The sequence below is a fragment of the Oncorhynchus masou genome, chromosome 31 (genome assembly GCF_036934945.1).
Source record: "Oncorhynchus masou masou isolate Uvic2021 chromosome 31, UVic_Omas_1.1, whole genome shotgun sequence".
Taxonomy (NCBI): Eukaryota; Metazoa; Chordata; class Actinopteri; order Salmoniformes; family Salmonidae; genus Oncorhynchus; species Oncorhynchus masou.
The window spans coordinates 19,038,337-19,060,836 of NC_088242.1; the positions used below are offsets into that span (position 1 = coordinate 19,038,337).

A 22,500-nucleotide genomic window follows, 5' to 3' on the forward strand; every position below is an offset into this window, starting at 1 on the left:
TAAAAAGTGGTAGAGGGCCTTCTGTCCTACATAGCTAGGTAGTGCCAAACAGGCCTCTGACAGGGCTGACATTTCACACGGCTATGAGAGACATCACCAGCTACAGCCCATCTCTGTGTGTATGCCTTCCTGTCTGTCTGTCTGCCTTCCTGTCTGTTTGTCTGCTTGTCTGTTTGTCTGTCTGTTTTTCTGCCTGCCTGTCTGTCTTTCTGCCTTCCTGTCTGTCTTTCTGTCTTTCTGCCTGCCTGTCTGTCTGTCTGTCTGTCTCCAGGGAGAGAGTACTGGATGCATTGTACATAACAAACAACCTGATTATGTATGATGTTTCAATCATGTAATGCTTCTGCTCACCTGTGTTAAGCCCATGAACTTGTTGATGTTTTCTGAGAGGAAGATCATGTCGCCGTCTGATGTAACCACAGTGACAAACCCCTCCAGTGACTTCAAATACATACTGTCCGTCTGTCTGTCCTCCTCAGTCTCTGCACCGTTGGAGCAGCCTTTGGGAAAACACTCACGTCAGATGTGCAACATTATATAACTGTGTGTGTTTACGTGTGTGTGTTCGGCACAAGTGTGTCTCATTGTGAATGGCGACAGCTAGTCTTACTGAGGTCCGACACATAACAAAAAATACATACAGACTAAATACTTTACACCGAACAAAAAAATAAAACGCAACATGTAAAGTGTTGGTCCCATGTTTAATGAGCTGAAATAAAAGATCCCAGAAATGTTCCAGATGCACTAAAAGCTTATTTCTCTCAAATGTTGGGCACAAATTTGTTTACGTCCTTGTTAGTGAGAATTTCTAATTTGCCAAGATAATCCATCCACTTGACACGTGTGGCATATCATGAAGCTGATTAAACAGCTGGATCATTACACAGGTGCACCTTGCGCTGGGGACAATAAAATGTGCAGTTGTGTCACACAACACAACGCCAAAGATGTCTCAAGTTTTGAGGGAGCGTGCTATTGGCATGCTGACTACAGAAATGTAATGTTAATTTCTCTACCATAAGCCGCCTCCAACATCGTTTTAGAGAATTTGGCAATACGTCCAATCGGCCTCATAACCGCAGAGCATGTGTATGGCGTCATGTGGGCGAGCGGTTTGCTGATGTCAACGTTGTGAACAGAGTGCCTAATGGTGGGGGTGGGATTATGGTATGGGCAGGCATAAGCTACAGACAACAAACACAATTGCATTTAAATCGATGGCAATTTAAATGCACAGAAATACCTTGATGAGATTCTGAGTTCCATTGTGATGCCCATTTCTTTTAAGGTATCTGTGACAAACAGATGCTTATCTGTATTTCCAGTCATGTGAAATCTATAGATTAGGGCCTAATGAACTTATTTCAATTGACTGATTTCCTCATATGAACTGTAACTCAGTAAAATCTTTGAAATTGTTGCATGTTGCGTTTATATTTTTGTTCAGTATATATACGTTTATAAACATTGACATGTAGTATGTGTGTGTATGTGTGTGTGTGTGTGTGTGTGTGTGTGTGTGTGCATTTATCAGTTACACATACTCAGTACATACACACAACAAGTAGGTCACACAGGGGAGAGGCATTGTGCCATGTGGTGTTGCTTTATTTGTTTTTTGAAACCAGGTTTACTGTTCACTTGCACGATATTAGATGGAAGGGAATTCCATGCAATGAAGGCTCTGCATAATACTGTATGTTTTCTTCAATTTGTTCTGGACCTGTTTGTGTGTGTGTGTGTGTGTGTCAAGCTTGTTTTCCTTCTTGAAGCCCTGGCCCATGTCCAAAACAAACCAGAACAACTTCATCCTGCATCTCTGAACACTCCCAAATCCCCTGACCTTCCCTTGGTCGCTTCCCTCACACACACACACACACACACACACACACACACACACACACACACACACACACACACACACACACACACACACACACACACACACACACACACACACACACACACACACACACACACACACACACACACACACACACTTGAGAAAGGCTGTTGCTTTAACAGTGTCCATCTTAAGGCACACACTAATGAGTTAGCCTTAACCTTGAGACAAACATTCCCAGCACACTGAAAGTCACTGTGTAACGTACAATACATACTGCACAGTATTTGTATGTTGTTTTTTTAAAGTTGACTGAGAACACATTCTCATTTACAGCAACGACCTGGGGAATAGTTCCAAGGGAGAGGAGGAGGGTTGAATAAGCCAATTGGAAGCTCAGTATCCAAGATGTTGTAGCTAAATCTAATGAAACCTACACAACCCCAAAAAAATCTCTGCAGTCTGCACCACGTTACTTGAAGCCAAGTGAGAAAATGTAGATAAAGTTAATCTGGCATGGGCTCAAAAGGGAGGCAGCAGAGCGACTACAGAGTCCCAGTGAACAAAACGTGGCTCCATGCTGGGGGTCGGAAGCCTGTGATTCCTCCAGTGTGCTTCCCTTAGATAAGAGCTGTAAGAGCTGCTGAGAAGGCCTGGGCCTGGATTTGGGATTTTGGCCCAGCCCAGAGAATGTAGCCCCAGGGGAGCAACGACTTTCTCATGGGTCTTCGGCTGATGGGAGACTCAACTCTACAGGACCACCTTTTAGCCTGAACACTTTTTTTTTTTTTTTTTGTAGTTTCCTTCTCTACAATTTTGAGTAGAATGTTTGGGATTGTAATAACTCCCATTTGAGCTGAGTCATAGTTAAATGAGGTAATAGGTACAGTATGTTAACATCAAACTACTACAGGACTACAAAAGCTTCAACAAAAGCATAGATTATAAAACAGGTCACAGGATGCCATGTCTTGCATCATTTCCTGTAGTGTCTGTACTGTATCCTACTGATCTGAACTCAGAGGACTTTCCTGTTGAACATTACATTTTACCCCCTCTCAGCAACACTACAGCTCAGTGCAAATGCAACAAATTCAACATAGTTTAAAACGCGGCCTGATGCTGTTCTCAGATAAACATAGTTTAAAACGCGGCCTGATGCTGTTCTCAGATAAACATAGTTTAAAACGCGGCCTGATGCTGCTCTCAGATAAACATAGTTTAAAACGCGGCCTGATGCTGCTCTCAGATAAACATAGTTTAAAACGCGGCCTGATGCTGTTCTCAGATAAACATAGTTTAAAACGCGGCCTGATGCTGCTCTCAGATGGAAATAAACATAGTTCGTATTCTGAGTAAGAATGATAAGGCTGGTAGTGTTAGAGGAAATGTTTAATGCACATCAAAATCAAGCTCGTCAGCAACCATAAGATTCATTGAAACTTTATCCCTGTGAATAGCTGTAATTGACTCAATCAGTCAATCATTCATTCAGTGTCATAGTGGCTGAGGGGCCAGCGTATCAGTGTCCCAGAACCACATGGGCTGCTCTTATACACTGAGTATACAAAACATGACATAGACTGACCAGGTGAATCCAGGTGAAAGCTATGATCCCTTGATGAAGTCACTTGTTAAATCCACTTCAATCATTGTAGATGAAGTGGTGGAGACAGGTTATATCATTTTAAAAACCTTGAGACTTGGATTGTGTACAGTATGTGTGCCATTCACAGAGTGAATGGGCAAAACAAAAGATTTGAGTGCCTTTGAATGGGGTATGGTAGTAGGTGCCAGGTGCACCGCTTTATGTCAAGAACTGCAACGCTGCTGGGTTTTTCACGCTCAACAGTTTCCCATGTGTATCAAGAATGGTCCAACACTCAAAGGATATCCAGCCAACTTGACATAGTTCAATATGGACCAGTATCCCTGTGGAACACTTTCGACACCTTGTAGAGTCCATGCCCTAACGAATTGAGGCTGTTCTGAGGGCAAAAGGGTGGGTGGGTGAGGTGCAACTCAATAATAGGAAGGTGTCCTTAATGCTTGGTATACTCAGTGTATACGGTCACAGAGGTGTTTCCGCTGCTGCGGCAGTGTGTGTGTGCGTGTGAATGCATGGCTGTTATACAACTGTTCTGTTTTAGTGAAAGCATAAAAAGGGCACTTCAACAATCTCTACAATTCTTTCTCCTTGGGAGTGGCATGTGGTAGGTGTGTGTGTGTGTGTGTGTGTGTGTGTGTGTGTGTGTGTGTGTGTGTGTGTGTGTGTGTGTGTGTGTGTGTGTGTGTGTGTGTGTGTGTGTGTGTGTGTGTGTGTGTGTGTGTGTGTGTGTGTGTGTGTGTGTGTGTAGGTGGGGTGTTGCATAGCGCCAAGGCAGGTCTGTGTTATGGCTGAGTTGAGAGAGGTAGCGCCAGTCTCACAGTGGCAGAGCCGGGCCTTCCTCTGAGTGCCTTCCAATCACATTCTCCATCCCACTCCAATCAGAAGCACAGCTGTGCAGATAAGACAATCATCTGTACCATCTCCCCTCTACAGAGCAGCGATTCTGTCCCTCGCCATCCCCTACAGTCCCTCACTGCCCAAATTCAGCCTATTCTGAACCTATACATCCCATCTCCTTTGCTCAATATCTCTCACCTTCTCACTGAACCACCTCTAGGCAGAACACTGAAATAAGTTCAATCTAAGCCTAACTATCTTATGTTGAGTGAAAATTCAATCAAAATGCTAAATTAAAATTCACTTACCAGGCTAAATTAGCTAACACCATTGCCAGATAACGTTGCTTATTTTAACCTTCAAAAAAAGTCTTAATTGAAGTTGTTTATCTTATTTCAAGATATTTTACCTTAATTGTCTTATTAAGATATTTAGGCTTACATAGATTTCACTTGTTGCAGTGAAGTTGCACTGTTTGACCAGGGGAGATGGCAAAGAGAGGCAGGAGATAACCAGGGTGCCATGGCAAGGACCAGAAACTATTGTAAATAATATAGATACATTTTGCATCTGGAGTTGCTTCCGTAGTGTTTTCATGCGATGAAGTCTGATGTCTCCTTATTTCAAAACACAGACATTGTGGAACGCCAGAACAATAAAGAGGTTCCTTTGTCTGTCTTCCGGAGATTCTAATTTTATAAAAGCACGGGAAGGAGGACAAGTGTAATGACCTCCCCCACCCTCCCTCCCAATGCACACACTTCCGCCCTGGATCCAAGAAACTTCCAGAGACATGCTTGCCAGATTCTTCTTTCCTCCATGTCTGTCCGCTCTCACCAAGGATTTACATCATCTGTCCCAGTGCTGTTTCCTTTGTTTACTTCACTGTCACAATTATAGTAGAGGAGGAGGCAGATCAGTGATTCTTAATCTCCATCCCATATATCAGTGACCTAATGGGACATTGATATCCTTATAGTAACCAAGTGCAGCAATAAGTATCTTGCTATGACTAGATAACAACACACACACCAGGGATTATGGATTTGATAGTCTTGACAGACAGGTGACATAAGTATATCTTCATAAAACATACGTATTTAGTAATAAGTATATGCTTTATCAGGAGAAGAGTGAAGGCATATGTGTGTGTGTCTGACTACGTGTGTATGTGTGTCTTTGTACGTGTGTGTGTTTGTGTGTGTATGCGTGTATGATATAGCGCTGACCTGGGCCGACGACCTTGCGGGTGCGCAGGAAGCTGATGGCCAGTCTCATGATGGAGGCTTTGTCCAAGTGGGAGCTGACGCTGCGTGGGAGGGGCAGCTGATGGGCCAGCTCGTAGAACCCCTCTGTCTCCTTACTTCGACGACAGCGTGCCGCGTCACGAGACTTCTCCTTCCGCCGTTCCGAACTGCTCCTTGACAGGAAGAGAAGTCAGGTCAGGTGGGGAGGTCAAGGGTCAAATGATCTATAGGCTACAGGTAGAATGTTCCACTCAATTTTCATTTAAATTCCAGTCAATTCAGAAGGCAAACCAAATTCCAATTCCAAATGTTCCTCATTGAAAATGAATGGATTTGAATTTGAAATTCAGTGTACTTCCTGAATTGACTGGAATTTAAATGGAATTGACCCCAAACTTCAAACCAACTCTTAAATAATGTATTGTTTCTTTGTATTCTTTCTCTCAGGACCAGCACCAATCCCCTGCATTGTATACGGTGAGAGGACACAAACTGGCAAACACGTATAGGATATACTCATTGTGCTCAGCAACAAAAGAGACCCAAATCTCAAGAGAGTCCGTGGCTCAACTTCTTTGAAAGATAAATAGAACCATGCAGAGAATGATTAAGCATGCAATTTTTCCATGTCTTAATATAGCCCTCTAGTCGTCTGTCGCCTGTCCCTCAGTTCTGTACACAATCTCTGGTGGTTCTCACCATAGAGGTCTAGATAGATACCGTGGGTATAGAAAGTCACCACCCTCTTTCAAAATGTACACCTTTTGTTGCCTTAAAGCCTAAAATTAAAACACATCAAATTTGATGTATTTACACACAGTAACCCACAAAATCCAAGTGAGAATATATATATTTTTTAAACAGTAAGTAAAAGTAAAACAGTAAAATGACCTATTTGGATAAGTGAGTTTGGGGACTTGGTAACAATGGTAACAGACTGCAGATGCTGCAATATTAATACTTAACTGTTACTCACAATGCTGTGAGACAGAGAGAAACAGAGAGAGAGTGAAACAGAGAGAGAGAGAGAGAGATAGAGAGAGGCAGAGTGAAACAGAGAAACAGAGAGAGAGAGAGAGAAACAGAGCGAGAGAGAAACAGAGAGAGAGAGAGAGAGAAACAGAGAGAGAGAGAGAAACAGAGAGAGAGAGAGAGAGAGAGAGAGAAAACAGAGAGAGAGAGAGAAACAGAGAGAGAGAGAGAGAAACAGAGAGAGAGAGAGAGAAGCAGAGAGAGAGAGAAACAGAGAGAGAGAGAAAACAGAGAGAGAGAGAGAGAGAGAGAGAGAGAGAGAGAGAGAGAGAGAGAGAGAGAGGAGAGTAGAAACGCTTGCTAAAGATGCACCCAATCACTGATCCCACGTCCTCTGTCCCCGAAAGCAGGTCAGTACCCAAGCCTTGTGACCACAAACTTCTTAGCTTCTCAAACACACACGTACACACACACTTTTCTACTTATCGAGACAACAGATTATTAAAGCCATTGTGATAACCATAACCACACACAAAGGGCTCTGAATAACAATTCTTCCAACATCCCAACAAAGACAACTCTCTTCACACACACTCACAGACAGGTAGGGTTGAAATTTTTCTGAGGTTTTTGGGAAGCGGAGCAGAGAGCACAGACAGGTTCTTTAGCAGTCAATCATATGACAGGATTAGTGTTGTCTTACACCTAAATAGAGCTTAGACGGAGTCCCACTCTCAGAGCGGGGGGGTAGCGAGAGTCAGAGTGCACAGAATACTAAGAGTGCAGCGGGAGTCCTGTGGTAGACCCACACAAAGGCATACAGATTGCAAAAACTGAGAGACACAGACAAAACATTTTGTGTGCTATAGGCTTTGCCTACATCAACAAATTCCAACACAAAAACAGCTTAGGCTGTGGGAAATGGAACCACTCTCAAATTTATAGACGCAGCTATGGATGAAGCAAACACAAACATACACAGAGTTAATATATCCCCATTCCAGTGAGCTCAACCCAGGCCCAGTGCCAAGAAAATAATTACTGATATAATAGTACTGGAATGTACTTCCTCCATTTTTATAAATTACTATAAACTCTAACCCCTGATCTCTTCTGAATTCACAATGAATCCAAAACTATGTCAGAACCACATACTACAATAGCAGAGTGTATTAAAGCAAATCAAAAAGAATGTGGTGTTTCTGTGTCAAAAAGTTTTGTTATATTTCAGTCTTCTGTGGTGTATATAAAGTGTAATATTGGAATTTAAACTCAAGGTAATACATTTCAACTCTATGTATGTGAGGTGTACACTTTAGTTTCAACGTAGATTTGTTTATGATGACCAATATACACACTGTGTGACCCTGATTTAGCCCTCTGCAGTAAAAGGTTCTGTGTGACCCTGATTTAGCCCTCTGCAGTAAAAGGTTCTGTGTGACCCTGATTTAGCCCTCTGCAGTAAAAGGTTCTGTGTGACCCTGATTTAGCCCTCTGCAGTAAAAGGTTCTGTGTGACCCTGATTTAGCCCTCTGCAGTAAAAGGTTCTGTGTGACCCTGATTTAGCCCTCTGCAGTAAAAGGTTCTGCGTGACCCTGATTTAGCCCTCTGCAGTAAAAGGTTCTGTGTGACCCTGATTTAGCCCTCTGCAGTAAAAGGTTCTGTGTGACCCTGATTTAGCCCTCTGCAGTAAAAGGTTCTGTGTGACCCTGATTTAGCCCTCTGCAGTAAAAGGTTCTGCGTGACCCTGATTTAGCCCTCTGCAGTAAAAGGTTAAACAAGAAAAAGGGGTTGAGTCTGACAAAAGGAGAGGAGAGGCTGCCAAAAAAGCTACAAATTACACTAAACCACAAAAGGGCGAGGTAAGACGGGTGGATATACAAGATAGGGTGAAAGAACGGCAGGTTGAAGAAATTGTAAAATACTTGTAAGTGATGGTAATAGTGTGTAAGGAATTTGGTTTCCTTGGTGTGTTGTCTGCCCAGGGATGCGGTTTGTTGGCGGTTTTACTGGGGCATGGCACGTGGCACAAGGAGGGTGAACTCTGTGTGCCCTGAGCCCTGGCACACCACAGCTACTGTGGTCACATGCCACACACAGTAAAAGATGGTGTATGTTCAGGGGTTTGACTTTTTGTGACTTTTAAAAGCCACAAGATAAGAGCACGAATAAACTGCCAAGACAAACAATGAATAAAATAGCAAACTAGTTGAAAACTAAACAAAGCAACAGAATCCTTTACTTTGATATCAAGTTTTCTTTGCTTCAAATCAGTTCACTCAGTGTATTATTTATTTGGTTTTCACTGAGAGATTTATTTGGGTCTTGGCAAAGGTTCCCAAAATATTATATATGACGGGACTTGGCAGGAACTCACTCGATAAGTGGCAAGACTGATCTGAGGTGGACTTGGACTGAGAGTGGTGGCACCAATTTGTTGTTGTCCAGACCTAGATCTTGTTCTGTTTCCTCCCTCAGTTTTGGATAAACACCGGACTGTGGTGTTCTGAGGAGTTGGTGCTTTGGCTCTGCGCCAGGGTAAGAAGCTCAGACGTTCAAGTCGTTCCCCACAATAGGGTCCCATATTTGCCAACATCAACAGAAACAACACCCCACCGCCTCCTTCCTCCCTCTCTTGTCCAATTTGTACCAGAGAATAAATCGACATTAAGCTGGTTTCCACATAGACCGCCTTGGTTTCCACAGAGACCGCCTTGGTTTCCACAGAGACCTCCTTGGTTTCCACAGAGACCGCCTTGGTTTCCACAGAGACCGCCTTGGTTTCCACAGAGACCGCCTTGGTTTCCACAGAGACCGCCTTGGTTTCCACAGAGACCTCCTTGGTTTCCACAGAGACCGCCTTGGTTTGCACAGAGACCTCCTTGGTTTCCACAGAGACCTCCTTGGTTTCCACAGAGACCGCCTTGGTTTGCACAGAGACCTCCTTGGTTTCCACAGAGACCGCCTTGGTTTGCACAGAGACCGCCTTGGTTTCCACAGAGACCGCCTTGGTTTCCACAGAGACCTCCTTGGTTTCCACAGAGACCGCCTTGGTTTGCACAGAGACCGCCTTGGTTTCCACAGAGACCGCCTTGGTTTCCACAGAGACCGCCTTGGTTTCCACAGAGACCGCCTTGGTTTCCACAGAGACCGCCTTGGTTTCCACAGAGACGGTGTCACAGAGGCCATGTTCTAAAAACAGGAGACATTTTCCTTTCCTGTATTGTATCCCATCGACCAAAGGAAGTTATCTTGCTTCATCTGTTATCTTGCTTCATCTTGCTACACACCATGTCCTACTATCTGTCATTTTAGCCCTCAAACAGACAAGGAATTGATTTATTGCAAAGTCATCAATGTTTTATCTATGGTTGGGAGTAAGAGTGATCAGTTAGGAATCTTGCCATGGCCATGCACTCTGACCTCTTGTGGACAATAATACACAATCCGGGGCATTTAACTGGAGGCAATGGAGATGTGTAGTTCAGTGGAGGCTGCTGAGGGGAGGACGGTTTATAATAATGGTTGGAATGAAGCTAATGGAATGGCATCAAACACATAGAAACCGTGTGCTTTTTTTTCTCCTTTTTTTTACTCCCTTTTCTCCCCAATTTCGTGGTATCGAATTGTTAGTAGTTAATATCATGTCTCATCGCTACAACTCCCGTACGGGCTCGGGAGAGACGAAGGCCAAAAGCCATGCGTCCTCCGAAACACAACCCAAACGCACTGCTTCTTAACACAGCGCGCCACCAACCCGGAAGCCAGCCGCACCAATGTGTCAGAGGAAACACCATGCACCTGGCGACCTTAGTTAGCGCACATTGCACCCGGCCACAGGAGTCGCTGGTGCGCGATGAGACACGGATATCCCTACCGGCCAAACCCTCCCTAACCCAGACGACACCGAGGCCAATTGTGCGTCGCCCCACGGACCCAGAGTCTCTGGTGGCACAGCTAGCGCTGCGATGCAGTGCCCTAGACCACTGCCCCACCCGGGAGGCCTGAAACCGTGTGCTTGATACCATTCCACCCGCCTGTCCTCCCCAATTAAGGTGCCACCAACCTCCTGTGGTGTAGTAAAGAGCTACTGTGGGTCAATATCTTATCGGGGTGTTTTTACAATGACCCTTGTCACGTTAAACTATCTCAGAGGTCTGACCTCATTAACCCTGTTCATGTGATTTAGCCAGTGTCCACTCCTCACTGTCTGGCTAGTATCTGCGTGTGTGAGAGTGTGTGCGCGTGCGCGTGCGCAGCTAGTGGTGCCACTGTTTGATAGTCTGCCCTATTGTACTGCTCAGTCCCAGTGGAAGATCCAGGATATGAAACAATGGAGTCCCAGCACTGTTTGGGCACTGAGCCTCCCAGTGTACTCAGCGACCCCTCTCACAGGAGACAGTAGCCAATACAGATCCATCCACCGAAAAGTTCAAACAGTCTAAACATCAATCATCAGACGACCCTTTCATCCAACTACATACCCAACAGCCCATGAAGTCTACAGTCTGACCCCAAGTTGGTCAATACGTCAACCCAGTTCACAGTGAGCCCGGCTTCAACCCTGACATCCAGGGGTGAACCAACTGGCCATTACTTACAATCCCCAAGAGTCTATCAGGTCTGCAACAGGCTTGTGTTTCATTCTAACTGTCAAGTGGCATAATTAACTATTGTCAAAAGTGAAGCAAAGCTGCTCTGAAGGCTTGTTTAATGGTTATTTGGTCAAAAAGAAAAAGGGAGCATTTTGACAGAGTGATCATCAGGCTTCAACGATCTGCCTCGAGGTCGTCTACTACTAAGCTGCCTCGAGGTCGTCTACTACTAAGCTGCCATGCTGCTAGAGGTGGTTGTTGTGTGTGAGAGAGAATGTGTGTGCTTGTGGACAAGAGAGAATGAGAAAGAACAGTGGGAACGAGAGATAGAATTTTTGCAAAAAGAGAAAAAAATGTGTACAGTATGCAGACTCAACAAGCCAAGAGAGAAAGAGAGAACGGCAGAATTTCAGCATTAACAGAAGAAGAAAACATGAAGATGAAGAGAGAGACTCAACAAGCCTGTTCAGGTTGTAACATGGAAACCGCTTACTGAGGTTTCCTCATTCTTTGTCTCCTGAAATCCATCTGTATATCAAAGTTATCTACAAAACACATCAGAAGCCCGGGGACTAGGCAGAGATTACATGGCCTTAAAATGTATTTCTTTTGAGGTACCATGTCAACACAGACCCCCATCACTGAACCACACATCTCTCTCATCTCCTTGAGAAGCATTGGAAAAACATAATGTTTTTTTTTTTTTACATTCAGGGTCAGAACAGGCTAGTGGTAATCATCTTAGATTTGCCAGCATGTAAACACAATTCAAGTGTAGCACTAAATGGGCATAGCATAGCTGATATACAGTGCATTCGGACCCCATAATGACAAAGCAAAAACAGGTTATTATAAATGTTTGCGAATGTATTAAAAATCTAAAACAGAAATACCTTATTTAACAAAGTATTCAGACTCTTTGCTATGAGACTCTAAATTGAGCTCAAGTGCATCCTGTTTCCATTTACCATCCTTGAGATGTTTCTACAACTTGATTGGAGTCCGCCTGTGGTAAATTCAATTGATTGGACATGATTTGGAAAAGCACACCCCTGTCTATATAAGGTCCCACAGTTGACAGTGCATGTCAGAGCAAAAACCAAGCCATGAGGTGGAAGGAATTGTCCATAGAGCTCCGAGACAGGATTGTGTCGAGGCACAGATCTGGGGAAGCATCATTGAAGGTCCTCAAGAACCATCATTCTTAAATGGAAGAAGTTTGGAACCACCAAGACTCTTCCTAAAGCTGACTGCCGGGCGACACTGAGCAATCGGGGGAGAAGGGCCTTGGTCAGGGAGGTGACCAAGAACCCGATGGTCACTCTGACAGAGCTCCAGAGGTCCTCTGTGGAGATGAGAGAACCTCCCAGAAGGACAACCATCTCTGCAGCACTCCACCAATAAGGCCTTTATGGTAGAGTGGCCAGACGGAAGCCACTCTTCAGTAAAAGGCACATGACAGCCCTCTTGGAGTTTGCCAAAAGCCACCTAAAGGACTCTCCGACCATGAGAACCAAGATTCTCTGGTCTGATGAAACCAAGATTGAACTGTTTTGCCTGAATGCCAAGCATCACGTCTAGATTGATTGCCAAACTTGTAGTATCAAACCCAAGAAGACTTGAGGCTGTAATCGCTGCCAAAGGTGCTTCAACAGAGTACTGAGTAAAGCTACACACTAGAACTAGCTACACACAGTATGTATTTGATTAGTGGAGGCTGTTGAGGGGTTAAGACGGCTTATAATATTGGCTGGAACAGAGCTAATACCATTCCATTTATTCTGCTCCAGCCATTACCACGAGCCCGTTCACCCCAATTAAGGTACCACTAACCTTGTGACCATTCACAATACACACAACACAGCAGTCAATCAATCTAGTCTTATGACCTTACACGCCTTGTACCTTGATGTCTACACAAGCAATGTTATCATTCATTTCAATTGTGTTGATTCGCTTGTCCATTTCAGAATGTTCAGTGCACAGAAAGACACCACATTAAATGTCATGATCATTAAATGGATACAGTTTACTTTGGGGGAAAAAGTGTTAGAGGGATTTAATCTTATTTTTACTGCACTCAGTATCACTTGACGTTTCATGAGAAGCCTACCTTATCTTGCTTAACAAATTTCAAGTTTTAATGTCACATTTAAAAAAAAATCTTACTTACAATGATGGCCTACCCCAGCCAAACCCTCCTCTTACCCGGATGACGCTGGGCCAATGGCGCACTATCCTATGGGACTCCTGATCATGATACAGCCCAGGATTGCACCCAGGTCTGTAGTGCCGCCTCTAGCACTGCAATGCCTTAGAACACTGTGCCACTCAGTCCCACATGTACAAGTACAGCTTTGAGCTTTCTTGCAAGCTCAAAACCCAACAATGCAATAATCAATAACAATGTATTACTAGAAAAAAAACACACAAGAAACGAGAATAAGAAATATGGAATACACAATAAAGTAAGTAATCATACTATATACAGGAAATATTTAAAAAGTCAGTTCCAACACCATATTCAAGTGTGCAGGAATACTGGAGTGATGGAGGTAGATATGTTTAGGGGTAAGGTGACTAGGCAACAGGATATAAAAGAGAGTAGCAGCAGCTTGTATGTGAGTGGGTGTGTGCATGTGTAGAGACAGTATTAATGTATGTGCATATTACATGTGAGTGAGCAAATTATGGAGTGAGTGTTTGTGTGTGTGTGTTGGAGTGACAGTGTGTGTGAGTGTGTGTGAGTGTGTAGGGCCCTGTGAGTGTGCATAGAGAAAGTGCACAAATTTAACTAAAAGTTCAATAGAGATACAAGGTAAACTCAGTCCGTGTAGCTATTTTGTTAGCTATTTATAGGTTGTGTTGCTTGGGGATAGAAGCTGTCAGACTTGATGCACCGGTAAATCTTGTCGTGCGGCAGCAGAGAAAATAGTCTATGGTTTGGGTGGTGGTGGTCTTTGACGATTTTCCGGGACTTTTATTTCTTTTAACAGGCTTACAAAGACACATGACTGCTCAACAAGATTGTGAGAAGTCTGTCCAGGAAAACACGTATACATATACCGTATCTCAATTTGACCATCCTGTTGTAGGTATGGTAGTTTATTCAAGGTTTAAAAAGGCTTTTAAAGTTTGTAATCTACACTTTAAAATGTCTGACTGGATTTGCCCCCCCCCCCAAAAAATAATAATAATCAAATCCTACAAAAAAATGTCCATTACTTATAATCAACATAATAACTCACATTTCCTGGTGCTGCACGATTATTTTCCTGCTGTTACAAACTGGCTGAAATTACGATCCTACATCTGTAGGAAAACAGTGGGCTTTTAAGCTCTGCCAGATCATGATGTAACAGTACAATGACAGAGTTGCCTTTGATATTGTCTATTTCATTTACACATATTCACCCCTAGCATTTCACCTGATTTAGCACCTGGCTGAGAGATGCAGGGCCGCTACACTTTCTCCATTCCAACACATTCCTGTAATGTGAGTCAGTATGAATAGATATGCCGTTCAGAACTTGTGGATCTCCGTCCAACCCATTTCGTCAGCCATTGTCTCTCTATTCACTGTCACTGCTAGCGTGTGTCTGTGTCGTAAACCTGCGCATTAATTATAGGAAGCTGGTAAAAACAGAACGATGGCATGACCCTTCTATAGACTGTATAGATATGGGACCAAGATCTGTCCCTTTAGCTTTTCAATGTGAGACGAGGACAGGGGGTACTGAGTCAGTAGAGGAGAAAGCATTAGCGTTGTTCCTAAAAAAGCACAAGAAAAGGATTTCGACACACACTAACTTAGATTTTCTGAAATCCTTTCTGTAGTGAGAAACAGATAAGATGAGCATTCCTGGAAAATTATTTTGTTGAAATATAATTTGATCTCTAAGAAATTGAGCTACTTATTGCACCCAAATTGGCTATTTTAATATATAGGATTCAAATAATATCCAATAAATATAGTACCTAACATCCGATTTGGACCTAACTTTTTTCTAACAATGAGAGACATGAGGAATCCAAAGAGATGGTCAAAAACCACCCACGGACTTTTATTTAAAACATAACAATAAGATATCTAATTTACATAAGTATTCAGACCCTTTGCTATGAGACTCTAAATTGAGCTCAGGTGCATCCTGTTTATATTGATCATCCTTGAGATGTTTCAACAACTTGATTGGAGTCCACCTGTTGTAAATTCAATGGATTGGACATGATTTGGAAAGGCACACACCTGTCTACAGTTTAAGTCGGAAGTTTACATACACCTTAGGCAAGTACATTTAAACTCCTTTTTTCACAATTCTTGACATTTAATCCGAGAAACAATTCCCCGTTTTAGGTCAGTTAGGATCACCACTTTATTTTAAGAATGTGAAATGTCAGAATAATAGTAGAGAGAATGATTTATTCCAGCTTTTATTTTTCCATCATATTCTCAGTGGGTCAGAAGTTTACATACACTCAATTAGAATTTTGTAGCATTGCCTTTAAATTGTTTAACTTGGGTCAAACATATCAGGGAGCCTTCCACAAGCTTCCCACAATAAGTTGGGTGAATTTTGGCCCATTGCTCCTGACAGAGGTGGTGTAAGTGAATCAGGTTTGTAGGCCTCCTTGCTCGCACACGCTTTTTCAGTTCTGCCCACAAATGTTCTATAAGGAATGAGGTCAGGGCTTTGTAACGGCCACTTCAATACCTTGACTTTGTTGTACTTAAACCATTTTGCCACAACTTTGGAAGTATGGTTGGGGCCATTGTCCATTTGGAAGACCCATTTGCGACCAAGCTTTAACTTTCTGACTGATGTCTTGAGATGTTGCTTCCATATATCCACATAATTTCCCTTGCCATCTATTTTGTGAAGTGCACCAGTCCCTCCTACAGCAAAGCACCCATACAGGATGATGCTGTCACCACCATGATTCATGGTTGGGATGGTGTTCTTCGGCTTGCAAGCCTCCCCTTGTCTTCCAAACATAACAATGGTCATTATGGCCAAACAGTTCCATTTTTGTTTCCTCAGACCAGATGACATTTCTCCAAAAAGTCGATTTTTGTCCCCATGTGCAGTTGCAAACCGTAGTCTGGCTTTTTTAATGTCGGTTTTGGAGCAGTGGCTTCTTCCTTGCTGAGCGACCTTTCAGGTTATGTCAATATAGAACTTGTTTTACTGTGGATATAGATACTTTTATACCTGTTTCCTCTAGCATCTTCGTGGCAGGGTAGCCTAGTGGTTAGAGCGTTGGACTAGTAACCGAAAGGTTGCAAGTTTGAATCCCCAAGCTGACAAGGTACAAATCTGTCATTCTGCCCCCTGAACAAGGCAGTTAACCCACTGTTCCTAGGCTGTCATTGAAAATTAGAAAAAAAAATTCTAACTGACTTGCCTAGTTAAATAAAGATTTTAAAAAAAGGTCATTTGCTGTTGTTCTGGGATTGATTTGCACTCTTCATCTCTAGGAGACAGAACATGTCTCCTTCTGTGTGGTCCCATGGTGTTTATACTTGTGTACTATTGTTTGTACAGATGAACATGGCACCTTCAGGAGTTTGGAAATTGCTCCTAAGGATGAACCAGACTTGTGGAGGTCTACAATTTTCTTTCTGAGGTCTTGGCTGATTTCTTTTGATTTTTCCATGATGTCAAGCAAAGAGGCACAGAGTTTGAAGGTAGGGCATGAAATACATCCACAGGTACACCTCCAATTAACTCAAATGATGTAAGTTAGCCTATCAGATGCTTCTAAAGACATTGCATAATTTTCTTGAATTTTCCAAGCTGTTTAAAGGCACAGTCAACTTAGTGTATGTAAACTTCTGACCCACTGGAATTGTGATACAGTGAATAAGTGAAATAATCTGTCTGTAAACAATTGTTGGAAAAATTACTTGTGTCATGCACAAAGTAGATGTCTTAATCGACTTGCCAAAACGTATCCATAAACTTATAGTTTGTTAACAAGAAATTTGTGGAGGGGTTGAAAAATGAGTTTTAATGACTCCAACCAAAGTGTATGTAAACTTCTGACTTCAACTGTATATAAGGTCCCTAAGGCGACAGTGCATGTCAGAACAAAAACCAAGCCAAGAGGTTGAAGGAATTGTCCATAGAGCTCCGAGACAGGATTGTGTCGAGGTACAGATCTGGGGAAGGGTACCAAAAAAAATGTCTGCAGCATTGAAGGTTCCCAAGAACACAGTGGCCTCTATCATTCTTAAATGGAAGAAGTTAGGAACCACCAAGACTCTTCCTAAAGCTGGACACCTGGTCAAACTGAGGAATCGGAGCAGAAGGGCCTTGGTCAGGGAGGTGACCAAGCACAAAGCTCTGAGCACTCAGGACCTCAGACTGGGGCGAAGGTTCACCTTCCAACAGGACAACAAACCTAAGCACACAGCCAAGGCAACGCAGGTGTGACTTCGGGACAAGTCTCTGGTTGCCCTTGAGTGGACCAGCCAGAACCCGGACTTGAACCCGATTGAACATCTCTGGAGAGACCTGAAAATAGCTGTGCATTGACGCTCCCCATCTAATCTGACAGAGCTTGAGAGGATCTGCAGCGAAGAATGTGAGAAACTCCCCAAATACAGGTGTGCCATGATCACTATGATCTATGATCACTGCCAAAGGTGCTTCAACAAAGTACTGAGTAAAGTGTCTGAATACTTAAGTAAATTTCATATTTCAGTTGTTGTTTTTTTTTAATTAAAACTGTTTTTGCCTTGTCATTATGGGGTATTTTGTGTACATTGATGGGGGGGAGATATAATTGAATACATTTTAGAATAAGGCTGTAACGTTAACATTTTTGGGGAAAATAAAGGGGTCTGAATACTTTTCGAATGCACTGTAGGTACCATTGATTTCCATTGGATTTGTGCCACAAATTAAACAAAGTTAGCATTTCAAAAAGTGACCAGGTAAACAACACCAAAGCATGGGGGTGCTGTCATACCTTATCCATAAACTGCTTACAGGGTAAGGAAACCAATATGTACATTTGTATTTGGTTGAACTAACCTTTTAACATTGAAGGGAAAAGCACCATCTAGGGGCCAGAATCTTTGGGGCAATTAACTAGCTTTTAACAAAATAATGTTGCATGAATGCTAATCTTATTTATTTCAAACGACAGAAATGGTTTCAGAACAATCTGAGATGGTGGGTGTTATGGCTTGCAGAAATGACATGGAACGACCCAGCATGTATTCCGATAAATTCAGGGCCCCTTGGCAGAGAATGCATACCTGACATTCTCTACTGTTCTCTACATCACCTGACATTAACGCTGATGTTACTTAAACTCCTAGCTGTGGCAAGTCACAAGGCCCCAGGGGCCCAGGCACATTGTTAAGGAGGATTAAAAAAGGCAGAACAAGTCTGACATTTTGTGATGTAGCTATGATTGAAGAGCTATGAAGAGCAGAGTGTTGAACTTTGTAAGTTTAATGTGACACAAGAGTGTGATATACAGTAGTATGTAAGATCTTACTTTGAGCCAGTTTTCTACAGCAGAAAAAATAATCCTGCAGCAAGAGGAAACGTTCATTAGTATGGGGATTATAATTCATGGACATTTTTGTAGGGGTTGATGCATTTTCGTGAGGGAAAATCAAGTCTGAAATTTCAAAGTTGAAATGATAAACTTCAGAATCCCTTTTTGAACCTCAAATACACTACATGTTCTACTTTTCTTGCATTGCAGGAACATTCTCCTGCAAAAGGGAGATCAAATTAAGATCCTACACATATAAGCATGTTGAACTCAGTGCACTGTTGCTCCAGAGTCATGAGATTGCCTAGTACCAGAGTGATCCTCATCCAGCAGGGGTGTTACCTAATGAGGACCAGTCTGGTTCACACATTCTGTTGGTAAACGTCTAGGCAACAAATACACTTGGGTGGCGCAGTGGTTAAGGGCGCTGTACTGCAGCGCCAGCTGCGCCATCAGAGACTCTGGGTTCGTGCCCAGGCTCTGATGCAACCGGGAGGTCCATGGGGCAACGCACAATTGGCATAGCTTCGTCCGGGTTAGGGAGGGCTTGGTCGGTAGGGATGTCCTTGTCTCATCGCACACCAGTGACTCCTGTGGCGGGACGGGCGCAGTGCGTGCTAACCAAGGTTGCCAGGTACACAGTGTTTCCTCTGGCCCATTGGTGCGGCTGGCTTCTGGGTTGGATGTGCGCTGTGTTAAGAAGCAGTGCAGCTGGTTGGGTTGTGTATCGGAGGACGCATGACTTTCAACCTTCGTCTCTCCTGAGCCCGTACGGGAGTTGTAGTGATGAGACATGCTAATTTCATGGTATCCAATTGTTGTAGTAGCTACTATCTAGTAGCTACTACAACAATTGGATACCATGAAATTGGGGAGAAAAAGGGGTAAAAATTCAAACATTTAAAAATTTAAAAAATACACTTGGGAGTAGCAATATCCATTTCCCCTCATTTTCTTTTGGTATTCTTTCTTTTCCATCAACCTTTTTTGAGTTATGGGCAATTCCACTGTAAGGGAATTCCACTGTAAGGGAATTGCGCTGAGACTCCGATTTTCCACTTTAAAATGTATGCCAAACAAAAAGTTTAACAAACCAGACAACTGGTTTATTTGACCAATTTACATAGAAGATTTTGCAAAAACACACTTATGGATGCAAAGTTTGGTAACAGAAATTTGGTAAACTATCCCTGAGTTTTTAACTGTACTACACCAAAAAAATCATAATTATGGATATGAATGTCATTCTCTTTATGGTAATGTATCCTAAATACATACACAAAGTTAGACATATGCAATATCCAACTTTGCATATTTGAGTATTATTCTACACACTAGCTATTATTTTAACCCCCAAACAAGACCAAATTTGGTTGGTCCAACTGGACCAAATCTGAACCTATCGTAGATGTCTATGTTTCACAAATTTGGATATCAAAGTACAGCACAGTAGAGCTCAGTTGAGTACAATACAGTACAGTACAGTAGAGCTCAGTACAGTATAGTAGAGGTCTGTACAGTACAGTACAATGCAGTACATTATAGTGTATTCAACTCAGCTGTGGTCTGTATTGAACTCTACTCTATGTTACTCTAGAGCACAGTACTCTACTGTACTATACTGCGCTGTGCTCTCCAAACTTGTGAAACATAGACATCTATGATTGGTTCAGATTTGGTCTGGTCCGGACTGGACCAATTTGGTAACAGAATTTTAACGACTTTATAATTTGTAAACCAAATAGATATCAATAACATCAATATAACTAATTGGTAGTTCTACCTTTACTTGTTACTTCTGTGATCTTTCCTTATCTTCCCTCCTCATGAGAGACATAAATTAGAAAATATCTTAAAGATCTCAAAGGGACAGGATTCTTAAACTTACACAAGGCAAATCATTTCTCCAAAACGAAATATAAGTGTTGATATTAGTTGGCAGGGAACTTTATGCCTACATTATTCTGTTAAAAGCCCTTTTGCAACCTTTGCCTATTCCAATACTTTGGTTAGAAAATTGTTGAATAATTTGCCTTAATGCCTTAATATATGTATGCCTTAATTTATTTAAAAATATAGACTCTTAGCTTGCACTTGACACCAGATTTGACATGCTCCTATCCCCGTTCCGGCTGGATTCCAATAGGAATTACACATTCCTTTGCAAGCCAGCATAATGTGACTTGCAGGCCTGATTTTGCCTGTAAACCACGAGTTTCAGGCCACTGTATTATGGTAAAACTAGGCCCTCAAAATAACGCCTTCTGAAATGTGTTATATTGTGCTAAAGAATTCTATTTGAATGATAACATATTCACTTAGGATCTCACTTGGTGACGGCCAGAGGACAAAAAAATCTATGAACACAACAACCATGTCTCTTTCATTAACAAATATAGTCATGGGTGGTAACTCTATAATTAATTAAAAAGGCAAGGCACTCTTAGAAATATGCAAATAAGGCTAAACACTTAACAGTGAGTTAATTTAACACTGAAAAGTGTGGAACCGTATAGACACTGGACCAGTGTGAAATGGACCAGTGTCAAATGTTGATTTAACACTGGAGAATTTGCTCTGCAGAAAAACCTCAGGGGCCTTGCTTTACCTCCTATTTAAACCAAAACCTATATCAAAAAACGCCTCCATTGACACTGTGAGTGACAGCCTACGTTAAAATAATGAGGCTGCCACACCTCCACTTTTTCCTGTTGTTGATTAACATGTCAGTCAAAGACATTGCTTCAACATACCTAATCTAGCACTCCAACCTAACATCCCTCCCCACGTCTCCTTTTCTGTCAGAAGGTTAATGTCATAACAAACTAACGCTTAGGAAACACAAAATATACATACACTCCCTTCCAGAACTGCCCTGAAGGACCTACAAGGTATGGGCAGTCTGTGAAGTAGGACAGGGGTGGTAGAGAACCAGGTGGCTAGATACAAGCCACTACAGGGACATTACATGGATGTTACAGGGACGCTATAGGGAAGTTACAGGGACGCTACAGGGAAGTTACAGGGACGCTACAGGGAAGTTACAGGGACGCTATAGGGAAGTTACAGGGACGCTATAGGGAAGTTACAGGGACGCTACAGGGAAGTTACAGGGACGCTTTAGGGAAGTTACAGAGACGCTACAGGGAAGTTACAGGGACGCTACAGGGAAGTTACAGGGACGCTACAGGGAAGTTACAGGGACGCTACAGGGAAGTTACAGGGACGCTACAGGGAAGTTACAGGGACGCTATAGGGAAGTTACAGGGACGCTACAGGGAAGTTACAGGGACGCTACAGGGAAGTTACAGGGACGCTACAGGGAAGTTACAGGGACGCTACAGGGAAGTTACAGGGACACTATAGGGAAGTTACAGGGATGCCATAGGGACGCTACAGGGAAGTTACAGGGACGCTACAGGGAAGTTACAGGGACGCTATAGGGAAGTTACAGGGACGCTACTGGGAAGTTACAGGGACGCTATAGGGAAGTTACAGGGACGCTTTAGGGAAGTTACAGGGACGTTACAGGGACGCTACAGGGACGCTATAGGGAAGTTACAGGGACGCTACAGGGAAGTTACAGGGACGCTACAGGGAAGTTACAGGGACGCTACAGGGAAGTTACAGGGACACTACAGGGAAGTTACAGGGACGCTACAGGGAAGTTACAGGGACACTATAGGGAAGTTACAGGGATGCCATAGGGACGCTACAGGGACACTATAGGGAAGTTACAGGGATGCCATAGGGACGCTACAGGGAAGTTACAGGGACGCTACAGGGAAGTTACAGGGACGCTATTGGGAAGTTACAGGGACGCTATAGGGAAGTTACAGGGACGCTTTAGGGAAGTTACAGGGATGTTACAGGGACGCT

The 22,500-nt window shown here is 42.9% G+C and overlaps 1 protein-coding gene across 2 annotated transcripts in view; it reads right to left on the minus strand.

Annotated features, from left to right (window-relative positions):
• The window catches only part of epas1b (endothelial PAS domain protein 1b), a 58,985-nt gene that overhangs the window by 22,030 nt on the left and 14,455 nt on the right, over nucleotides 1–22,500 (minus strand). The window contains exons 2-3 of one of the 2 annotated variants that reach the window (XM_064950269.1): nucleotides 5,522–5,706; nucleotides 352–500 (exon numbers count right to left, since the gene is read on the minus strand). In XM_064950269.1, the coding sequence (XP_064806341.1) occupies nucleotides 352–500; nucleotides 5,522–5,706 (334 nt within the window). Of the gene's footprint in view, nucleotides 1–351; nucleotides 501–5,521; nucleotides 5,713–22,500 lie in introns of both variants that reach the window. The other variant, XM_064950268.1, reaches the window with a different exon arrangement.